The sequence below is a fragment of the Megalops cyprinoides genome, chromosome 15 (assembly GCF_013368585.1).
Source record: "Megalops cyprinoides isolate fMegCyp1 chromosome 15, fMegCyp1.pri, whole genome shotgun sequence".
Classification (NCBI taxonomy): domain Eukaryota; kingdom Metazoa; phylum Chordata; class Actinopteri; order Elopiformes; family Megalopidae; genus Megalops; species Megalops cyprinoides.
The window spans coordinates 24,994,948-25,012,818 of NC_050597.1; the positions used below are offsets into that span (position 1 = coordinate 24,994,948).

The 17,871-nt window shown below is 50.9% G+C and overlaps 1 protein-coding gene across 1 annotated transcript in view; it reads right to left on the reverse strand.

The window, feature by feature from the left end:
* Window positions 1–1,467: 1,467 nt before the first annotated feature.
* LOC118790114 (PH and SEC7 domain-containing protein 1-like) overlaps window positions 1,468–17,871 on the reverse strand; it is a 30,235-nt gene continuing 13,831 nt past the window's right edge. The window contains exons 8-14 of the mRNA XM_036546943.1: window positions 10,321–10,364; window positions 5,075–5,265; window positions 4,645–4,715; window positions 3,653–3,810; window positions 2,541–2,685; window positions 2,077–2,220; window positions 1,468–1,802 (exon numbers count right to left, since the gene is read on the reverse strand). Of these exons, the coding sequence (XP_036402836.1) occupies window positions 1,563–1,802; window positions 2,077–2,220; window positions 2,541–2,685; window positions 3,653–3,810; window positions 4,645–4,715; window positions 5,075–5,265; window positions 10,321–10,364 (993 nt within the window). The 3' untranslated portion in view covers window positions 1,468–1,562. The remainder of the gene's footprint in view (window positions 1,803–2,076; window positions 2,221–2,540; window positions 2,686–3,652; window positions 3,811–4,644; window positions 4,716–5,074; window positions 5,266–10,320; window positions 10,365–17,871) is intronic.

The following is a 17,871-nucleotide window of genomic DNA, read 5'->3' on the forward strand; positions in this document are numbered from 1 at the left end:
CTTGAACCATGTGACCACTGGGGAGGGGGGGTGTTTGACCACCAGGAGCCACCAAACTGGGATATCTGGCGTCCTGGTGTTTTGTGTTTACAGACTAGGCATTTCATGATCTTTTTTTGTCACATAAAATAGACCCATAATCTAAGCCATCCACTTTTTTAACACAATAAAGATGTGCACATTATCGGACGGACTGAACAAGACATTCAGATTCTGCCTGGTGAGTGTTTAAACAAGCTCCGCTAACAAGAATACATCTCTGTACACACGACGAAATAAATACAGCAGGTTACGAATGGGGAATAGTGAGGACACACTGCAATAAATAGAGCAGATGAGCCACCGAGCCGTTTTCGGCCCACTAGAAAAGCAAAGAAAACATTCGACACTAAAGCAAGCGGGCAGATCAGGCAGGACAACGGCATTCGGCCAGCACAAGAACAGCTGCACTCCAAGAGCAAAGCCCAGCACACAGTACAGAGTGCGCTCCATCCGCAGACAGAAAGTGACAAGGTTCTCCTCACGTCTCTCTTCCCTGGAAAACGAACAGCCGAGAGATGGCCAGCAGGAGCCGGCGTGTTTCGGAGCGGAGCTGAGAGCGGAGTGCAGGCCATTCCGGAGAGAGAGAGCGCGGGTGTCATGCACAGGAACCTGGCAGTGGGAAGGTCCAGCCGCTCGTCACTCTGCTCCATCAAACAGAGGGGCGGTTCCTCGTTCCGTGGGTGTCGCAAGGCTGATATGAACCACGGGTCACTGTGGATGCAGCTCTGAGGTACTGACCTGAGTTCTGAGCTGAGTTTCTCCTGACCCGTCCAAAAAAAGTTTGGGGTGCGAGGCTGGGCCACTGACTCCAGTCCTTTGCCTCAACAGCTAACCGATAAAGAGCCACTGCTCAGGACAGCTGGCCAAGGGGGGGGGGGAGTGGCTATGGTCACCACCAGGGTCAAGTGATGTGACCTTCTTAAATGAACAGACAGGGTTCTGTCAGCAAAAATTGACCATCTACAAATGTCCACATAACCACAATCTTAAAAAGATACAACTTGCGGTGATCACTTAGCTAGCATTATTTTCTGTTTTAAATAAGCACGAATTCAGTGGTTTGAGACAAAAAAATTGGTCCTGGTTAAAAATGTCAAAGAGGTGTTTGCATAACACTTGGTGAATGGACTGGGTAGAGGGGGCGTTAAGTGTTAGGGGTCAGAGGTTAGCAAGAGTTGTTGGTGCTGTCTGAAAGAAACTGGGTGTTGTCTACGGTAGCGTTCTCTCCAGAAGCCTTCACCCCTGTGGTTGCTATCAGCCACACCGCCTTCTCACAGACTCTTCAGTCCCACGATCTCCGGCCTCTCCGTCACGCACCTCCCACTGTCGCCGTCCCACCTCCGCGCCCCCGGCCGCGTCAATCACGCGGCCGCCTCCTCCCCCGCTGGCCAAGGAGGCTGGGGAGAGGGGAGGGGCCTCGACGCAAACGACCAAGCCCCCCTCCCCATCCCGCCCCACCTCCGGAATCTCAACGTAAAACCCGTTTCAGGGGGGGCCGCGCCCCGTCCGCCCCCCTTCCCTCACTGCTTGACGGCCTGTCGGTAGCTGTGCCTCTGGGCGTCGCCGCGCTTGCCGCCCCTGGCCCCGCCCCCCTGGCCCTCCTTGCCGCTCTGGCCGCTCTCCTGCGGCAGGGTGGGGCTGGAGTGGGCCCGCTGCAGCCCGCTGTCCTCGAAGAGCCGCGACTCGAACGCCGACAGCTCCTCCTCCCCGCAGCGGATCTTGGCCCGCAAGAGCATGGCGTACGTCCCGTAGCGCGTTTTCTGTGGGGGAGAGCGATGGAGAGAAGAACAGTCATCAGCATACCACTCCTATTTAATCTTCCGGTGGACTACGGATGCAAATTAGCCTTCTGACTAATCCTGGTACATTTGCATTGACGTGTAAACTGAAAAGCTGACTAACGTGCACTGTCCTTGCCAAATAAACTGCTGAAACAAATTAAGTAAATAGCGAATGAACTAATGTAACAAAACAGTGATGATGCCACTCGGCTTGTAGTAGCAGCGTATCTCAATAGTGGTGACAGACACACACCTCAAACTCCAGATACTCCTCTCGCTGGCGGTACTCCTCCAGCTCGCGCCCTTTGAGCTTGCGGTCGGGCGGGTGGGAGCGCAGCTCGGTCAGCTCTGAGGACGTGGTGCGGAAGCGCGCTTCATGGGACTGGACCTGCTCCTCCTGACAACACACACGTGTCAATGCGGTTGGTTACCGAGGAGGTCGAGGGTCATCTCACTGCCTCACTGACATTAGCATAGACTGTAAAATTCAGTGCAGTTAATCTTCATTAACTGCAATTATCACCAGGGCTAATGGTCATTACAGGGCTAATTTATATGCCAGATGTATACATTATTGCTTCACAGGATCTGCCTCTATTTGAGTTCTATGGCATATAGGAGGGTTATATGGCCACAGTGGTAGTGGATACCTAGAGAAGTTTTGAAGGGGTGATTCTGGGGCTCTAAGAACACCCACGTAAGGGTACTGACAGGTACCTGGGACAGTTTTGTGGTGGAGCCCGGGAGCAGTGGGCGGCTGAACTTCTTCTGTGACCCGATGGCTGCTGGGAAGGGCGGGGCCGAGAACATGGCCGCCACCGTGTTGATGCGGGTGATCCAGGACTGCATCTGCTCCGCATTGCTGCGAGAGAGAGAGAGACAGCGTGACTCACAAGCAGTGTCACATCACGCTGACACACCACACCAGTGACGACACATACACCCCAAGCACTGCATCTAAACGACTTCCAGGTCAGTCCTACTCAGCAAGCTCAGATAAACAGTGTGTCATCCCATTTCCTTGAGCCTCCTCTTTCCCCAGAACCCAGCCCTAACCTGAAGTCCATACAGTACCCATCTCCCTCTGTAGAGCCAGAAGCCAGGCTAACACGGGCTGGAGCCAAAGCAGGCTCACCCAGTGCAGCTCCATTGCGTTTCCACTGTATTACCCACAACCAGATCTGCAACATATGAAGCCACACTGGATGCTGCAGTCCACCCAGCCAAGATGCCTGGGCTTTATCTGCAGTCCAAGGCTACTGCTATCTACAGCTGCCTGTTTGCTGTGATCAGTAACATTCCTTCTTCCCTTCTGTGTGTTGTCAGCCTCAATTATTAATGGAAGCAACACAGACACCCAGGTCTGTGGCCGCTGCCCGCAGCCCACTGGTAAGCAGGCCACAGAAGGTCAACATGGGTGATAAAGATGATGGAAAAGTACCCTGGCCCTGAACTGGGAGAGCCACCCCCACAGCGGGAGTGAAGACTGCTGTCTGACGCTGCCCTGACAGGTGATATGGAAGGAATCGGTAATTACAGGTCTCGGTGACAAAGCAATTTATGGCCTACGGTGCACTGAGGAGACCGGGACACTCCGAAGGCCCCAGTTCTACACAATTCAGGCTGAAGTGCCCGACGCAAACTGGAACTGCAGTCTGCTTCTGGAACTCTATCTGGGACAGCAGAGACGGCAACTGGGGCAAAGTGTGGTCCCCCTGGGGAGGACGCTGAGATACTGATCCGGGCAGGTCCTGGGGGCTGGGACTGAACGCGGTCTCCCTGGAGGAAGGCAGGAGTGGGCGGGGTGGGGGGGGCTGGGGGACACTCACGGTGCCTGGAAGAGGAACACCCTCCAGTCGGCGGTGCGCAGGTAGAAGACGTTGGGCCTCTTGCTGTAGTCGGCCGCCCGCATGGCCAGGGAGTGGTGGATGGACACGGCGTTCTTCAGGTCCTCGTCAGACAGCTGCTTCTCCGGCCGGTACTCTCCCTGAGGGTCCGTGCAGAGCAGAGGGGGGTAAATTCACAGCTGATCGCCAATGCGAGAGCAATTCACGCTCAAACACTACAGGGGGCGCCGTTCACACCTGAGCGCATCAGTGTCCAGTCAACACAGAAAGGGTCATTCACATTGAACACAGGAGCATTTACACTTATTCAGTCCCTGGCTTACCACCATCATTGTGATTTCAACAGAGGTACATTGAAATTTATTGAATATGTACAGAATTTAGTTAATAACCCAGTTACTTCAACTAGGTGATTAATTAAATACTATACATATCACTAAAACTAAACTTCAGTCACTGGACTTGTGTGTGGTTCTTGAGATCACAGTGTTACAGAAACAATGCCTCAAAAGTGGCCAGAATCACAGGGTTATATGACCCGCCAGGGATACACAGGGACCCACAGAGCTAGGAACTGTACTGTGCCCAGCACACGCTGTCCAGTACACAGGAGACAGTGAGCCAGGAGCTCCGCAAAGAATGAGGCCGATGAGCTGTGTGTACTTTATGAATTATGTATTTTTTCCTGTTTGTTGTGATGTGAATGGCAAAACTGGGACATTGATATTCATGCAGTGCTGAGTATTGTGAGGTTTCCTTGTGCGTGAGAAATAAGAGGATACAGGGCCATCCTTACCGCTCAATTGAAAACGATCCTCTCAATTTTAATTTGATTTTCTGTTGTGATTTAATGAAAACCGACTGAAGTAGCATAAGAACGTAATGCTGACGACATCAGGTCTCTCAGCGCATCCTGCCTGTATGTAAAATAATGCTAGCAAAGTGGTAGTGAGTGGGAGAGCAGACCACATTACCTTCTGCAGGTAGAGGATGAGCCCCTTCAGTATGGCATAGAAGGTCTTCCAGCCTCTCTTTCCCCGAGGAGCTGTAAATTGCAGGGTCACAGTTAAACCATACATTGATACAGATCCACACAGTCACAATTAAACAACAGGCTGCTACAGAACATGGTCACATGGTCTCTGTATGCCCATCCTGGCGCTCTATCAGTCCTGAACCCCTTGCATCAGAACAAAAACTATTCTCTGTGTTCTTTGAGTACAAAGAAAATGTGACACCACCTAATTCAGCTGTTTCTGTCCTAAAACATGCAACCAAAATGTGTAACTGAACACGCCGTAATTGCAGTTTGGACGCCACTGAATAAGTGGTCAGATGACAGCAAACGCACAAAGTAATGAAAGGGTGTGGAGGTGAAAGCTGGAGAACGGTGGGGGAGCGTACTTTTCTTGCCGTCGGAGTCGGCGTGGACCTTGCGCACCAGGAAGCCGTTCTTGTAGAGGATGGCCCCAGGCTGCTGGGCCACGCTGGTGAAGGGGTTCCCCCCGGCGCTGATCCGCTTCATGGTGTGGGAGGCGGAGTCCGTGCGGCCGTCGGCCAGCTCCGAGAAGGACTTGCGGAGCTCGTCCTCGTCGCTGCGGGGACAGAAGCGCGTGAAGCGTGTCAGGTGAAAACGTTCTGAACTTCAGCAGCATTTTCATGTCACCAGTGATGTATGATGTTTGCGCACAGGCAACCTCATCTAACGATACAGCAATCCATTTCTCTGCGAGTGGAGCTTGGCAGCTTATTGAACCACAGAGACTAATGATTCTTATAGTATGGAGTAGTTTTTAGATGTAGACCAAATTCCTGTGTACAACAGACAACAGACGAGCATTATTGAATCAACGTCAACGGATGTCAAAAGGTGGCTGTGTAGCATAGTGGCTAAGGAGCAGGACTTGTAACCAAAAGGTTGCTGGTTCAATTCCCCGCTGGGGCACTGTTCCTATACCCACAGTTGCCTCAGTAAAAACCCAGCTGTCTAAATGGATAACATTGTCAAAAAAAAACTGTAACCAATACAGGTTGCTCTGGATAAGAGCGTCTGCTAAATGCCAGCAATGTAAGGTAATGTAAACGGTTACCGTTAACATGGCAACGTGGAATATGACAACTGGTTCGCAATGGTGACGTTCTTCGCCCTGGACTATTAAGAGAGGTAATGATACCCCGGTCTATATGTATTATACGAAAGGTTCGAGCATTGCATTTGCCGCTGGGATAAGATGCAGTTGGATAGGCATCTTATGTAAGATTCACATTCTGAAAGGTTCAATGGCTGAGTTTCAGAGCAAAATGTGACTTCTTACATGCCTTCCCAGAATGCCCTTCTCTGAGCGGCTCGTTCTGAGACACCTCCCTCCTATCTTTCTTAAGCCTGACCCCTGCCTTTACGAATGTAAGACGCAACCCTGTGAGGGATTACCTCTCTGTGCGGGGGACTCAACAAAAACACTCCATAACATTATCCCATGCAAAGTTACTTCCAGTCGCTCCTGATTCAGATATTAATATTCAGTTCTGTGAAGATGTGTCTGAAAATATCGCACACAGCGCTTTAAAAACCTGGCCCTGAAACCGCTCAGAGATGATTACCTAAAGCCTCTCTGCGACTCAATAATGAACTTTTAAGCGCTAATTTCAATGAGAGCAGACCTGAGGGCTTTTAGAAGGGAGATCCTAAAGTGGGAGAGAGTGGAAGAGAGAGAGGAAGAGAGAATGGGAGTGAGAGAGAGAGACAGAGAGAGGGAGGGAGAGTGAGAGACAGAGAGAGAGGGAGGGGGACAGAAAGAGGTGGAGAGAGAAAGGAGCTGTAGCTGCCTCATTAGAGTGGCCCCTAAAGAGCCACAGAGGACTCCACTGGAGCAGCAGGCAGCTGCTTCTATAAACTGACTTTTAATTACCAAGCGACAACCAGCTCTTTCAGGCCTCTGTTAATTACAGCACAACTGGCTCTGCGTCATGCCCACGCCCCCCTCCGCCACCCCCCAAAATGACAGCTGCGCACTTTGACGCCCTCTGATCTGTCACCCCCAGATCCCTGCACGGCGAGAGCTCGGGGATAAGATCAGGGGCTGCGATTACAGGCATTAGCGCGCAGGCACAGGGGAGGACAGGCGGCGACATCACTCATCCAGACCCACGGCATGCTGGGAAACCTGACGCACAGATTCTTAACTCCTCAGAGCAGAAAGTCACCAGACAGAAGCTGCTCACAGAGAAGCTTTTTAAGCTTTTTCTTTGGTTGTTTCCTGTACCTAATGACACTCTCGTGTGATCAACCATTAAATACAGCTAATGACTGAGGTTTTTTACCAGCTTGGTAAAGAAAAACAACCATTTACTGAACTGGCTAATTAAATGACCTTTGGTCTAACTAAATGCCTGCAGATCTGGTTGTAACAGGTGACACTGATCCTCCATGCAAACTGCATGCTTGCCATTTAAGATTTGTTACTGTATGCATTAGGTAGGAATAAACACAACTATTCAAAAGTAAATATTAGCATTCGGTGAGACCTCCTGGCGGGTTTCTAATGACTGATCCCTCTGGGCCTGAAGGACACAACAGATACCAGGACACTGCAGTGTGTGCACTCGAGCTGGAAGCAGTCAGAACCAGAATCTTCAGCCTGGATTGATCTTAAATGCACAGCCTGTTCTGTTACATAAACACCAGCACTTCCCAGCCCACCACAACCACTAATTTCACACAGACCGTGAATCACAATACAATCTCTACCTGACCCTGCTGGTGTGGAGATGGTGAAAAATAACTATCAAGCAAAACTAAAATGGATCCTGCACCCCTCATGTTGCCTGTGATACTATGAGGTGTTTCTGCTAACATCTGCGGTTAACCCACTGAGTGCCAGCGCAAGGAGGAGGGGGAGAGAACTCTGTCAGTGAGCACGTGTAGTACAGCCCTTGCCTGTTGCCTGGTAACTGCTGGCCTTCCAGAACCCTACTCTGCACCCAGGCGCAGGGAGGAGAGGAGAGAAGGAAAAGAGAAGAGTAAAAGAAAAGAGGAGAAGAGGAGAAGAAAAGAAGGGAGAAACAGGAGATAAAGATACACAATGCTCGCTGTTAACTGATGCGCTGTTTATGTTCTTACGAATGCATTTTTTTAATTAAACTGGAGAGGAGACAGAAAAGAACAGAAAGAGGATTGGAATCTAGGGGAGAGAACAGTGCTGCTCTCAGGGCTCCAGAGCGAAAACCCTGAAATTGGTTCAGAATACAGAACAGTTCAGTCACATCGGCACCTGACCTCTGTTCTGTGGCTGCCACTGCCACCGAAATAACAGTTCTTCCAAGCTGAAAAACCCCTTCGAAAAGGTGAGCCAACCATTAAGGCAGAAACCCATGCAGGTGTCATACCAAGCACAGTGTAAGTTACTGTGAGTTTTTACTTCAAAAGAACCCACAGCTGTCAGTCATGCAGAGGGGGCAGAACTTCAGCACAGACGGAGCTCTTCTCACTCCCTCACAGCAGCGTACAGAAATGGAACCTCGCATTCGTGGGAATCAGGTGCGGGGAGAAGAGCGGGGAAGCTCGAAGATGCAGGGGGAAAGAGAGCGGGGCGGCGATGGGATGTGGGCAAAGCCACTGATTAAAGCAGCCAATGAGAGACGAGCAGGGAATGAAAGGGAATGGCAAAGCAGACACACTCCCCCTGAGCCCTCTGCCAGAGCTCAGCCACACACACACACACACACACACACACACACACACACACATCCCGTGTGTGTGCACATGTGAGACTGCCCTGCGCACGTGAGGGAGGGTGTGTGTGCCTGTGTGCATGTGTCTGCACGTGTGTGTGTATATGTGTCTGTGCCTGCTTTTGTGTGCACGTGTGTGTGTATATGTGTCTGTGCCTGCGTTTGTGTGCACGTGTGTGTGTATATGTGTCTGTGCCTGCGTTTGTGTGCACGTGTGTGTGTATATGTGTCTGTGCCTGCGTTTGTGTGCACGTGTGTGCGTATATGTGTCTGTGCCTGCATTTGTGTGTGTGTGTATGTGTGCGTGTCTGCATTTGTGTGCATGTGTGTGTGCACGTGCGTATGTGTATAAGAGAGGGAAAGAGAGATATTACATGTGTGAGTGTGTGCGGGACAGAAGGACAGATAAGGAACTTGTACAGTACGAGACAGAGTCTGATTTCTCAGTGTAATTTTAATTAAAGAGCTCCCAGTGTGCCTGCAAGTTTGAGAGTGGAATTTCAATTACATGGCATTGAAAATATTTATATTCTCATCTTCTTCTTTGATTGACTAAACTGCCTGTCTCATTTTCTCTTCTAAACTGCATATTTTACTCAAGTAATCAAAAGAACTTGAAGCTGTCTGTACACACAGGGAATGTGGCACTAAGAGTATGTATGTCCATCTGCTCCGTACATGTTTATTTATGTGAGTCCAGAGAAATGGCTGTCACTCTTAGGTTGTGGACCCTTTGTGTGTGTGTGTATGTGTGTGCATGTGTGTGTGCATGCACATTCGGTGTGACTTTCACCCTCAGCCCATAATTACAGAGGCAAGCCGGGACCTGTAGCTATGGCAACAATGCCTGGAAAGCCGTGGTCTTAATTAGTGGCTCTGATCATCACAGAGGCCGGTCCAGAATAGCAACCCTTGACACCCAAACACTCAGGGAACACGCACATTAAATACATACCGCAGTCACGGCGGCACAAAGCCCACACACCTACACAGTCACGCATCCACCCACACACACACACGCACAAACGTACACACACGCACAGATCCCGAGGAGGAGGAGGAGGAGGTGGAGAGAGTGGGGTTTGGTAGTCCGAGGCAGTGCCCTGTGAAGGGGAGGTGCAGCGCCATCGGCCTGGTGTCGGCTCGCCGTCGGCCCTCCGGCGCACGCCAGAGGCTGTCTGTCCTGACTGCCTGTCTCTGTGAAGTGTATTAAGAGCCCCTCGGTCACTGACAGAGCCCTGAGAGGACCTGGCTCCGTACCCACCGCTGTAGGCACTCTGCCCAGGATACCGTCTTAGAGATCAGCCCCCAAAAACAGCCTCCTGCCAAAACCCCGGGCTCCACTTGACAGCCCCCAGGGTGCTCATCTCTTCACCATCCATCCATCTAAATATCTGTCCTCTTTCTGTCCTCTGTACCACCAATCCCTCCATTCACTTGTGTACAGTCGAAAACCAGGTAATGCTACTATCCATCTGACACTAGAAAACTACTGTATTTTACACACCCTTTCATCAGTGGCAAGTTTCCAACTGCCTGTGCAATAACACACCTGCCTCTATCTCCCTCCCCTGCTCTCCACCCATTCATCTTCCCCAGTCTAATTTTAAAGATGGATGGATAGCGCCATAAGAGCAGACCCGTGGACACAGTGCTATTTATTACACTGTGCTGCAGATCTGTCTCCCTTGTTGGTGGGTTGAGCTGGGCGTGATGAGCAGGAGTGTTAACAGCACTGCACTCTGGGACTGATTTTCCCTGTCTGTGTGCAGGGGAGCAGGCAACTGACACTCACATGCATGTGCGCGCACACACACACACACGTACACACACGTACACACACACACACACACACACACACACACACACACACACATACATGTATACGCTAAGAGCAGAAGTGAAACAGCCAAACCTACATGGTCCACTGCAGCTTCTCGTTCTTGATGGAGTTGTACAGAGCCTGCAGAAGGAGAGAGAGCGGTCAGTTAGACACTGCCAGCTGGGGGGATTTTGGACAACCAGCCAAAACAGAGGAAGGGTGTGTGTGTGTGTGTGTGTGTGTGTGTGTGTGTGCGTGTGTGTGCGTGTGTGCATGCGTGTGTGCATGCGTGTGTGTGTGTGTGTGTGTGTGTGCGTGTGTGTGCGTCAACCCCATAACCTTAGCTAATGTCACAAACTTCATAAGCACTTAGTGTGTTCCAATATGTCTAACCTAATCTTTAAGTTCTTTCCATTTTATCTTTATTTTTTAAAGGTGGACTACAGGTTTCACTCAGGTCACAAAATAGCTGGTTTGAAGACCAAATATCCTCTCATAATGCAGTCTTGAAACATCTGTTAAACCACCAGGAAAGAAGACATCCATTAAATACCCACACTCTCTTGTAGAGGAAACACAGTCTACAGAGAGAAGACTGTCTGTTGCATTTCCACCCTGCAGCCCTGATAAGCAGGCTTGGGGACGCAGCTTTTAGGTTCATAAGTGACGGGATGTGTTGTGACAGCCAGGGGGTTTATACATTTCCCCTTTAAATCAGCTCCCCGGGACAATGTGGATGTGTGAGTCCAAAGCTATGTTTGCAGTCCATTTAGCATTTATCATTCTCTGAGAGTGGAGAAAAGGATCAGCATTCAATCAAACACGGGCAACAATTTCCTATCATCTACGAACACGTCAGTTCCACATGACTGACAGACACACGTCAGGAGCACAGCGGCCAGCGCTAGACAGCCCAGCATGTCCTCACAGGGGACTCAAACCCCCAGCCTTCTGGTCACAAAGCACAGTTCCCCTGACCACAAACCAGCACAGGTGCCTTGACAGACAAGAAACCACAACCAGATGAGCAGCCGGAGCCTCAACATCAACGTCCGGGACTTGAAGCTGCAGCCGGCATACCGAGCTGCAGTGAGTCGCAGGTCCTTATGTAGCATTTCCCTCTTGTCCACCGTCTCTTTGGTTTCATAGCTGTAATAAGCTTCCAAAATTTACAATGAGGGAACTAAGGACATTGGGCCTGAGTGCAAAAGAGTAACAACCTAAGTGCAGCTTTCAGCTCTATGACAGTCTGACAGGCGAAGAGAGTCTGCTCCCAGCACAGAACAGCTAACCCTCTCCTGTACCCCTCCAGTCTCGCTGGGAGTGAATAAAAACTCAAAATTCAATATTTATGAGGTTCTCAGACAGTTTTCCCGACTGCAATAAAGAAGGGACACTGGTATTTACTGCCTGCCTAATAGAAACTAGACAAAAGCCAAATTGAGTAACAGGTGCTAAAAAGGCTTGATATTTTTAAAAGTAAATCTCTAAAGCACTAGAAACAAATAACATAAGAAAACAATAAAACTGCAAGAAAAAAATGGCAGTGATGGGAGGATGAAAAAAATGAAAATGTTCATTCATAAAAACATGACAAATGGATGCCAGCATCTTAACGAGCTGAAAATAAACTCCTGAGTCGATGCGGTCATGTCTTTCCATGGCAACCCAAACTAGCGATGCGTGCTCGCCGAAGTGACAGGTGACAGGTGACAGAGACGTCTGCGGCAAGCGACTCGGCACGCTGATGGCAGAAAGGGACCGTCCCACAAGACAGGGGAGCGCGACAGGTGAGGACATGGCCACGGACGCGGTCGACTGCGGGGGGATGGGGGGGGGGGGCGTACCTTTTTCTTGCGCGCCTGCGGGTGGTTCTGTCCGTCCTGCGCCTTCCCCAGCAGGTCGGGGAACACCAGCGGCTTGAGGGAGCGGGAGCGGGGCGTCCGGGGGTAGCGGAAGGGGTCCATCACCCGAAAGTCACGGCCGTAACGCACAGAACAGAGAGAGCGCGAGCGCAGCCGCCCGGTGGAGTGCAGGCTGTTCACCCCGATCATGGCTGCGGGACGGGGGGGGGCTTGCTGAGCCAACGACGGGACAAGTTTTCAGATCAGAGCCAAACCCCGCTCTGCGTTATTCCCCTCTCTGACTTTCCGCCTGCTTCTGAAAAGCTCTGCAATGGTCCACTAGTGTCTCTCTCCGACAGCTGCTCCTAACGTAGCGGTGAGTGACGGAGGGGTGACTCTGGCGGCCGGTTCAGCCTCAGCGCGGGCGAGCGGGGAGTGGAGAGGGGCGTCAGGCTGTCTGCGTCGCTCACGGCGCTCTGAGCTCCGCGGCCGCTGTGGGGCTCTTGAGGAAATCCTCGAAAGTCACGTGGGTCTCAGCGGAGTGGCGGTGCTCCAGCGCCTGAATAATGCATCCATGTATATTCATAATACATGCTAAACACAGCCATGTGATCAGAGATAGCCTCTGTCCGAATGCAGGCGCTGGCTTCCGCTCAGGATCGAAGAAGTAGCAGACCTTTTTTACAGCCCACAGAGGTGTGATCCATTAGCCTGCCCAGCCAAAGCCAGCCTGCGTGCTGAATTATGGTCCCTAACAGTCCAATTTTCACAGTCTCCACAGTTGTCTGGTCTCCAGAGCTCTCTCTTGCACGGTTAAGAGAGTTTCTCTGGCACTCTTTACAGTGACAGTCGGCGGCAATCGTTCACCTTTCCCGAGAAGAGTGTCCACCTCCCTCCTCTCCTTCTCTATCCTTTTTTCTCTTTCTCTTTTTTCTCTCTCTTCTCCTTCTCTCTCACTCCCTCCCTCTGCAGTGGTAGCTGGCTCTTAGAGACTCCCAGTCCCAGGCATTGGCAGCCCCAGATCCAGACTCCAGCTCCAAGTGACTGCAGGTGGTGTGAGGATCAACACGCAAGCACACACTCGCGGATGCACAGCAACACCTACACACAGGTGCGAAGGGGGAGGCCGAGGAGGAGAAGACCGACAGCTGGAAACACTTTCACATGCACACACGTGCACAGCGCAGGACGAACACACACGCAATCGGCAGAGGTGCAGACTTCCTCCCCCTCACAAACAGGGATTCCAAAAAGTCCCCCTCGATATTGCGTCACGTCACACTGGGGGAGGGTGGCAGAGAAAAAACACCGAAGGTCCGGCAAGAATTTCAGAAGATTTCTGAAGGACAGAGGAAAGCAGGGGGGAAGAGCCAGGCTAAGTGGACGGTTAAGTGGACGGTCAAGAAAGCAGAGGATATCCTGTTGCTTGATGGCCAAGACAGACAGTCGCCCTGAGAAGGAAGGGGGTGACTGGCACTTCCCCTCCTCTCTGCTCACTCCGCGGATCCCTCCAAATCCCCCGTACCGGGAAATGGAAATCTGTCGCTCTCTTTTCTTTGAAGTCCGCTCGTTTCTGCAGCCTCTGCGTTGGTGTCTTTCGCTTTCCTTAAATCCCTTAAATCTGTCTTCCCGTCGCCCTCGGAGAGAAAGCGAAGACCCTCCGCACTCCGTGCCTTTTCCCTGTCTCCTTTCAGTGGCCGTTTGCCTTATTTCTCTGCTGCGGCTGAAAGCTGTCTGAAGCGCAGTGAAAGAGAGCCGATGGAGACAAGCGCTCTCTCTCTCTCTCTCTCTCTCTCTCTCTCTCTCTCCCTCTATCTCTCTCCCCCTCTATCTCTCTCTCCATGCGTATCTCTCACCCCCTCTCTCCGTGCCTTCTGAGCAACGAATCACAGCCCCCCCCACCCCCCCCCACCCCCCCCCCCCCTACCCTTGGATGGCAATTAGCATTCAGTGCTTGTCTCTGCGCTGAGGTAGGAGAGAGGTACGGAGGGAGAGCAGCGAGAGACCTGCGGGGGGGAGCTGCCAGTTTAAAACACAACCCGGACACCACTCCATCAGCTTCACCCCATACGCGACACGCACAGGGCTGTGTTCCACACAGAAAACCACCAGCAAAATAAACACGAGCACAGCTTCTCCTCACAAATCGACAGTGACAAAAAACCAGTGTATTTTGCAAGCGTGAATGGTAAACAGTGTTGTTTTGTGTGGGTGGGAGGCAGTAACACTGGCATAAGGGGTAAATATTGTTGCAGGTGCCAGGAATGGTGAAAACAAGGGCACAAATACTGCATTTACAGCAGAGAGGGGGTTTCTACAGTGCTGTAGACAAAAGTGAGATCAGATTGTTGACAAAGATTTGCAGCTCATCAGACAAGCAGAATCTGACTGTCCAGGATGTTATTTTTAAATGAGAATGCCAGACACAAACACGATTCATCAATCACAGGTTAGACTGGCATGATTATTGACATAAAGATCCTGTGCTCATCACGCAATTAACCACACACTGGACTGGCATGATAGATCATGACATGCTTGTTTTCATTTTGATCCACGTTTATGATTTGTTCCCAGCCGTAGCAGAAGAGGTGGCAGTACATGCGAGAGAGAAGAAGGAGAGGGGACGCAAACTGAACGCGGTTGGGGGTCGACGAAAACACAGCCAGCCTAGAGGTGCCCCACCATGCGTCCTGTCCTGGGAGAACAGCGGCCCCTGTTTCAGCATGAGGGATGCCGTGACAAGCTGATTGTCCCCCGTTCCGTAACCAAGCACACGTCAGCATGCAGCCTGAGGAAAACTACACTGGACCGAGGCCTAATCTTACTGACAATGAGCAGCTGAAACCTTGAGCTCAAGGCAGCCCAAGCTGTGTCTAGAACTCCACACTCATCCCCAGCTTAAAAACACTACAGGTAGTTTCTGACTCCTCTCTGTTGTCCGTTGCTTCAGCAGAGAAGTAAAATAATGGCTTTAATTCCAATTGTCTCTCTCTCTCTTTCTGAGTCTCCCTGTTTCTGTCCGTCTCTCCTTTTCAATTCAGTAGTGCTTTTTTGGCAGGACAACCAACACCAGCATTGCCAAAGCAATAACTTAAATAATATTAAATGTAAGTTAGACTCTAAGGTAAAAAAAAAAAAAACCATACATATACAGAGGGACAAGCAGACTGCCTGTCCCTCTGTCTCTCACTCTGTCCTTCTCTCTTTCTCTCTCCCTCAGTCAGACAGCTCGGGGAGCAGGGGCTCAGCGCTTTAAGCCTCGGCCCTCCGCTGATGTAAGCACCGAGCTCCCGGCGCGTCTCCTCCGAACGTGACCAGGCCGTCCCGGCCCCGCCTCTGCGCCTCGGCCCGAGCGAGCAGGACAGGGCCCGGGCTCCTTCGCGCGGAGGAGACGGTCCCTCGGGGCGCTGCGGTACACCGGACCTGGCTGTCACACGCTGCCCGCACAGAGAGCGCAGGGGGAGCTGCAGAGAGGACGACCGTGCTGGGGTTATATATAAACCTGCCAGACAGATGTCAGGAACAGCTCAAATCAAAAGGGCAAGCAGTCGTCCATGCTGGGCGTGCCTGGATGGGACCTGCAGGGACTTCTTACCCGCCCTGGTGGAAGTCCTTGAGTGACCCGATCAACATCTGCCGCAACATCGTTGACCCCTCCCTACATCACGGACTACCCCTTTTCGAGACTGCAATCATAGCCCATGCATAAAAACACACAACCATCCAACCAAAGTTCAGAGTGCATTTCTGACGTCATCAGCAAAAGTCAGAGTGTATATCCTAGCACAGGACCTGTACTGAAGCTTCAAACAAAGAGTGAGGAGGACAATTTTTGGACAACCCTAGGCAATCAACAAACCCATCCCATCCTAAAGTATAAAACAACCCACTCACCACTTCCTTTTCATGTCCACTGTTCATAGCATCCTTTCTCCACCCCATCTCCTCCTTTCTTCTCTTTCTTTCTAAGTATGATGTTCAAATGGGGGGGTCAACAACCTTGGCACATGGCAAGGTGCGAGCCCCTCCTATGACTTCAAGCCAAAGAACTGTACCACTATACCCTCAACAGCAATGTCACTTCTTGTATTAAAACCCCCTATTGGATGTAACTTGGTAAAAAAAAATTCCCACAGCAGATGCGAGAAAATGATTTGCAGTGCTGTTCTACTAGATCTAGGACTTGGACTCAATTTCGACTTTCATGGTCCATAACTGGACTCCTGATGATTTGAGACTCGGCTTGGACTCGGGTGTAAGTGAATTGAGTGACAATTTGCACGACTGTAACTACTACGGTGAATGCGTAATGGAATGTTTACATTTGCATAACCTGCATAATTTGAATTCATAAAACGGAAAGATGATATTCATACATTATGTTAATTAGGGGACTGAAACTGAAAGAAAATCCGATCAAAGGATTTTTCACGGAGCCTTGAAACTACGCTGTGTGTTTGTTTCTCCTTCCCCAAGGTTAAGTGATGTAAAAAAAATCCCAACTTCTTCCATTTACACGGGGGAAAATGGAACACAGAAAGAGTATGCAAGACTCCGCTCAAATCACACCCAGCTCCTGCAGCAGACACGACCAGCTCATACTTCTGCCCTGACTCTAGGGGCAGTGTCACATTCTGTGGAGCAATCGTGCACTCATCTGAGTGCTGAAACACTCTCCCCCTCCATTCTCCCATAGCAAACTCAGCCAATCAGCACTGGTCCACAACATCCACAAGTCTACGGTGTAACCGGTGTGGTCCGAGCAGGCACTCCAATCCCCGACCACTGTAATTAAGCCTCACAATTCCGACAAGAGACCCAACTAGTTTACACAGCTAAAGACTCAGGTCCCTGGCAAAAGGAACCAGTAATGCTCTGCTCCCAACTCCGAGGGTTGACATCACCTTCTGCAGCTGACTCATGTGCTCTCCCGAGCTCTGCCACAGCCACTCCGGAGTTCGCAGGCTGGCTATACTCCACGCTGCCGCGGCGGCGACAATGGAAGCGTATCAGCGGATTTCATCAGTTAAAACCCAAGCCGAGAGGGAGCCAGAGGCGAGGCTGTCATGCTAATGCCACGACAAAAAGCCCCTCTCAGCGGGAGGCCGACGGGGGTGCTGAGCTGTACGGCTCGGTTTCCCGCCACCCTTGGCAGATCTGCAAGATCCGCCTGCCGTACCTGCCTCTCTGCCCACTGCTTTACCTTTGACCTCTGCCAGCGGGCAGCATATGGCCTAGGGGCACTGTGGGAGCCCATCTCCCCAGAACAACAGCAGGCTGAGCATTCATTACCATCCTAATGACCACTGTATCCATGCAGGGGAGACCAAAACCTCCTTCAGAGTTCCTTGAACCGCGGTACAGTATACTGCCGCAGAAGGCCTGAAGGCCATCTCCAGTGATCAGGCAGAGTACTGAATTACGAATTATGACTGTCATTCTGTGGGTGAACATCCCACAGAACAAAGGGGCCCAAACAAAAACAACTTACAGGTCAGGTCACAAACTAATGTCTCAAGTACATAGTGAAATGACGAGGTGGTCAGGATAAATCATGAATCTGAGAGTGGAAGTCATCCCCCACAACTAAAAACTATAGAATTTAGACAGGCAACAGCAATTTATCCTCCTTGTCTGAACAGATCTGACTTCACCCCAGCTTTCATCAAAGACCACCAAACCTTCTGAAGACTACAGAGAAGGAGGGAGAGAGAGATAAAAGAAAGAGGGAAAAAGATGAAGAAGAGAAACCGAGAGGTGAGGAGACTTTCTTTCCACTGCACTCTAATCCAATTCTAAAA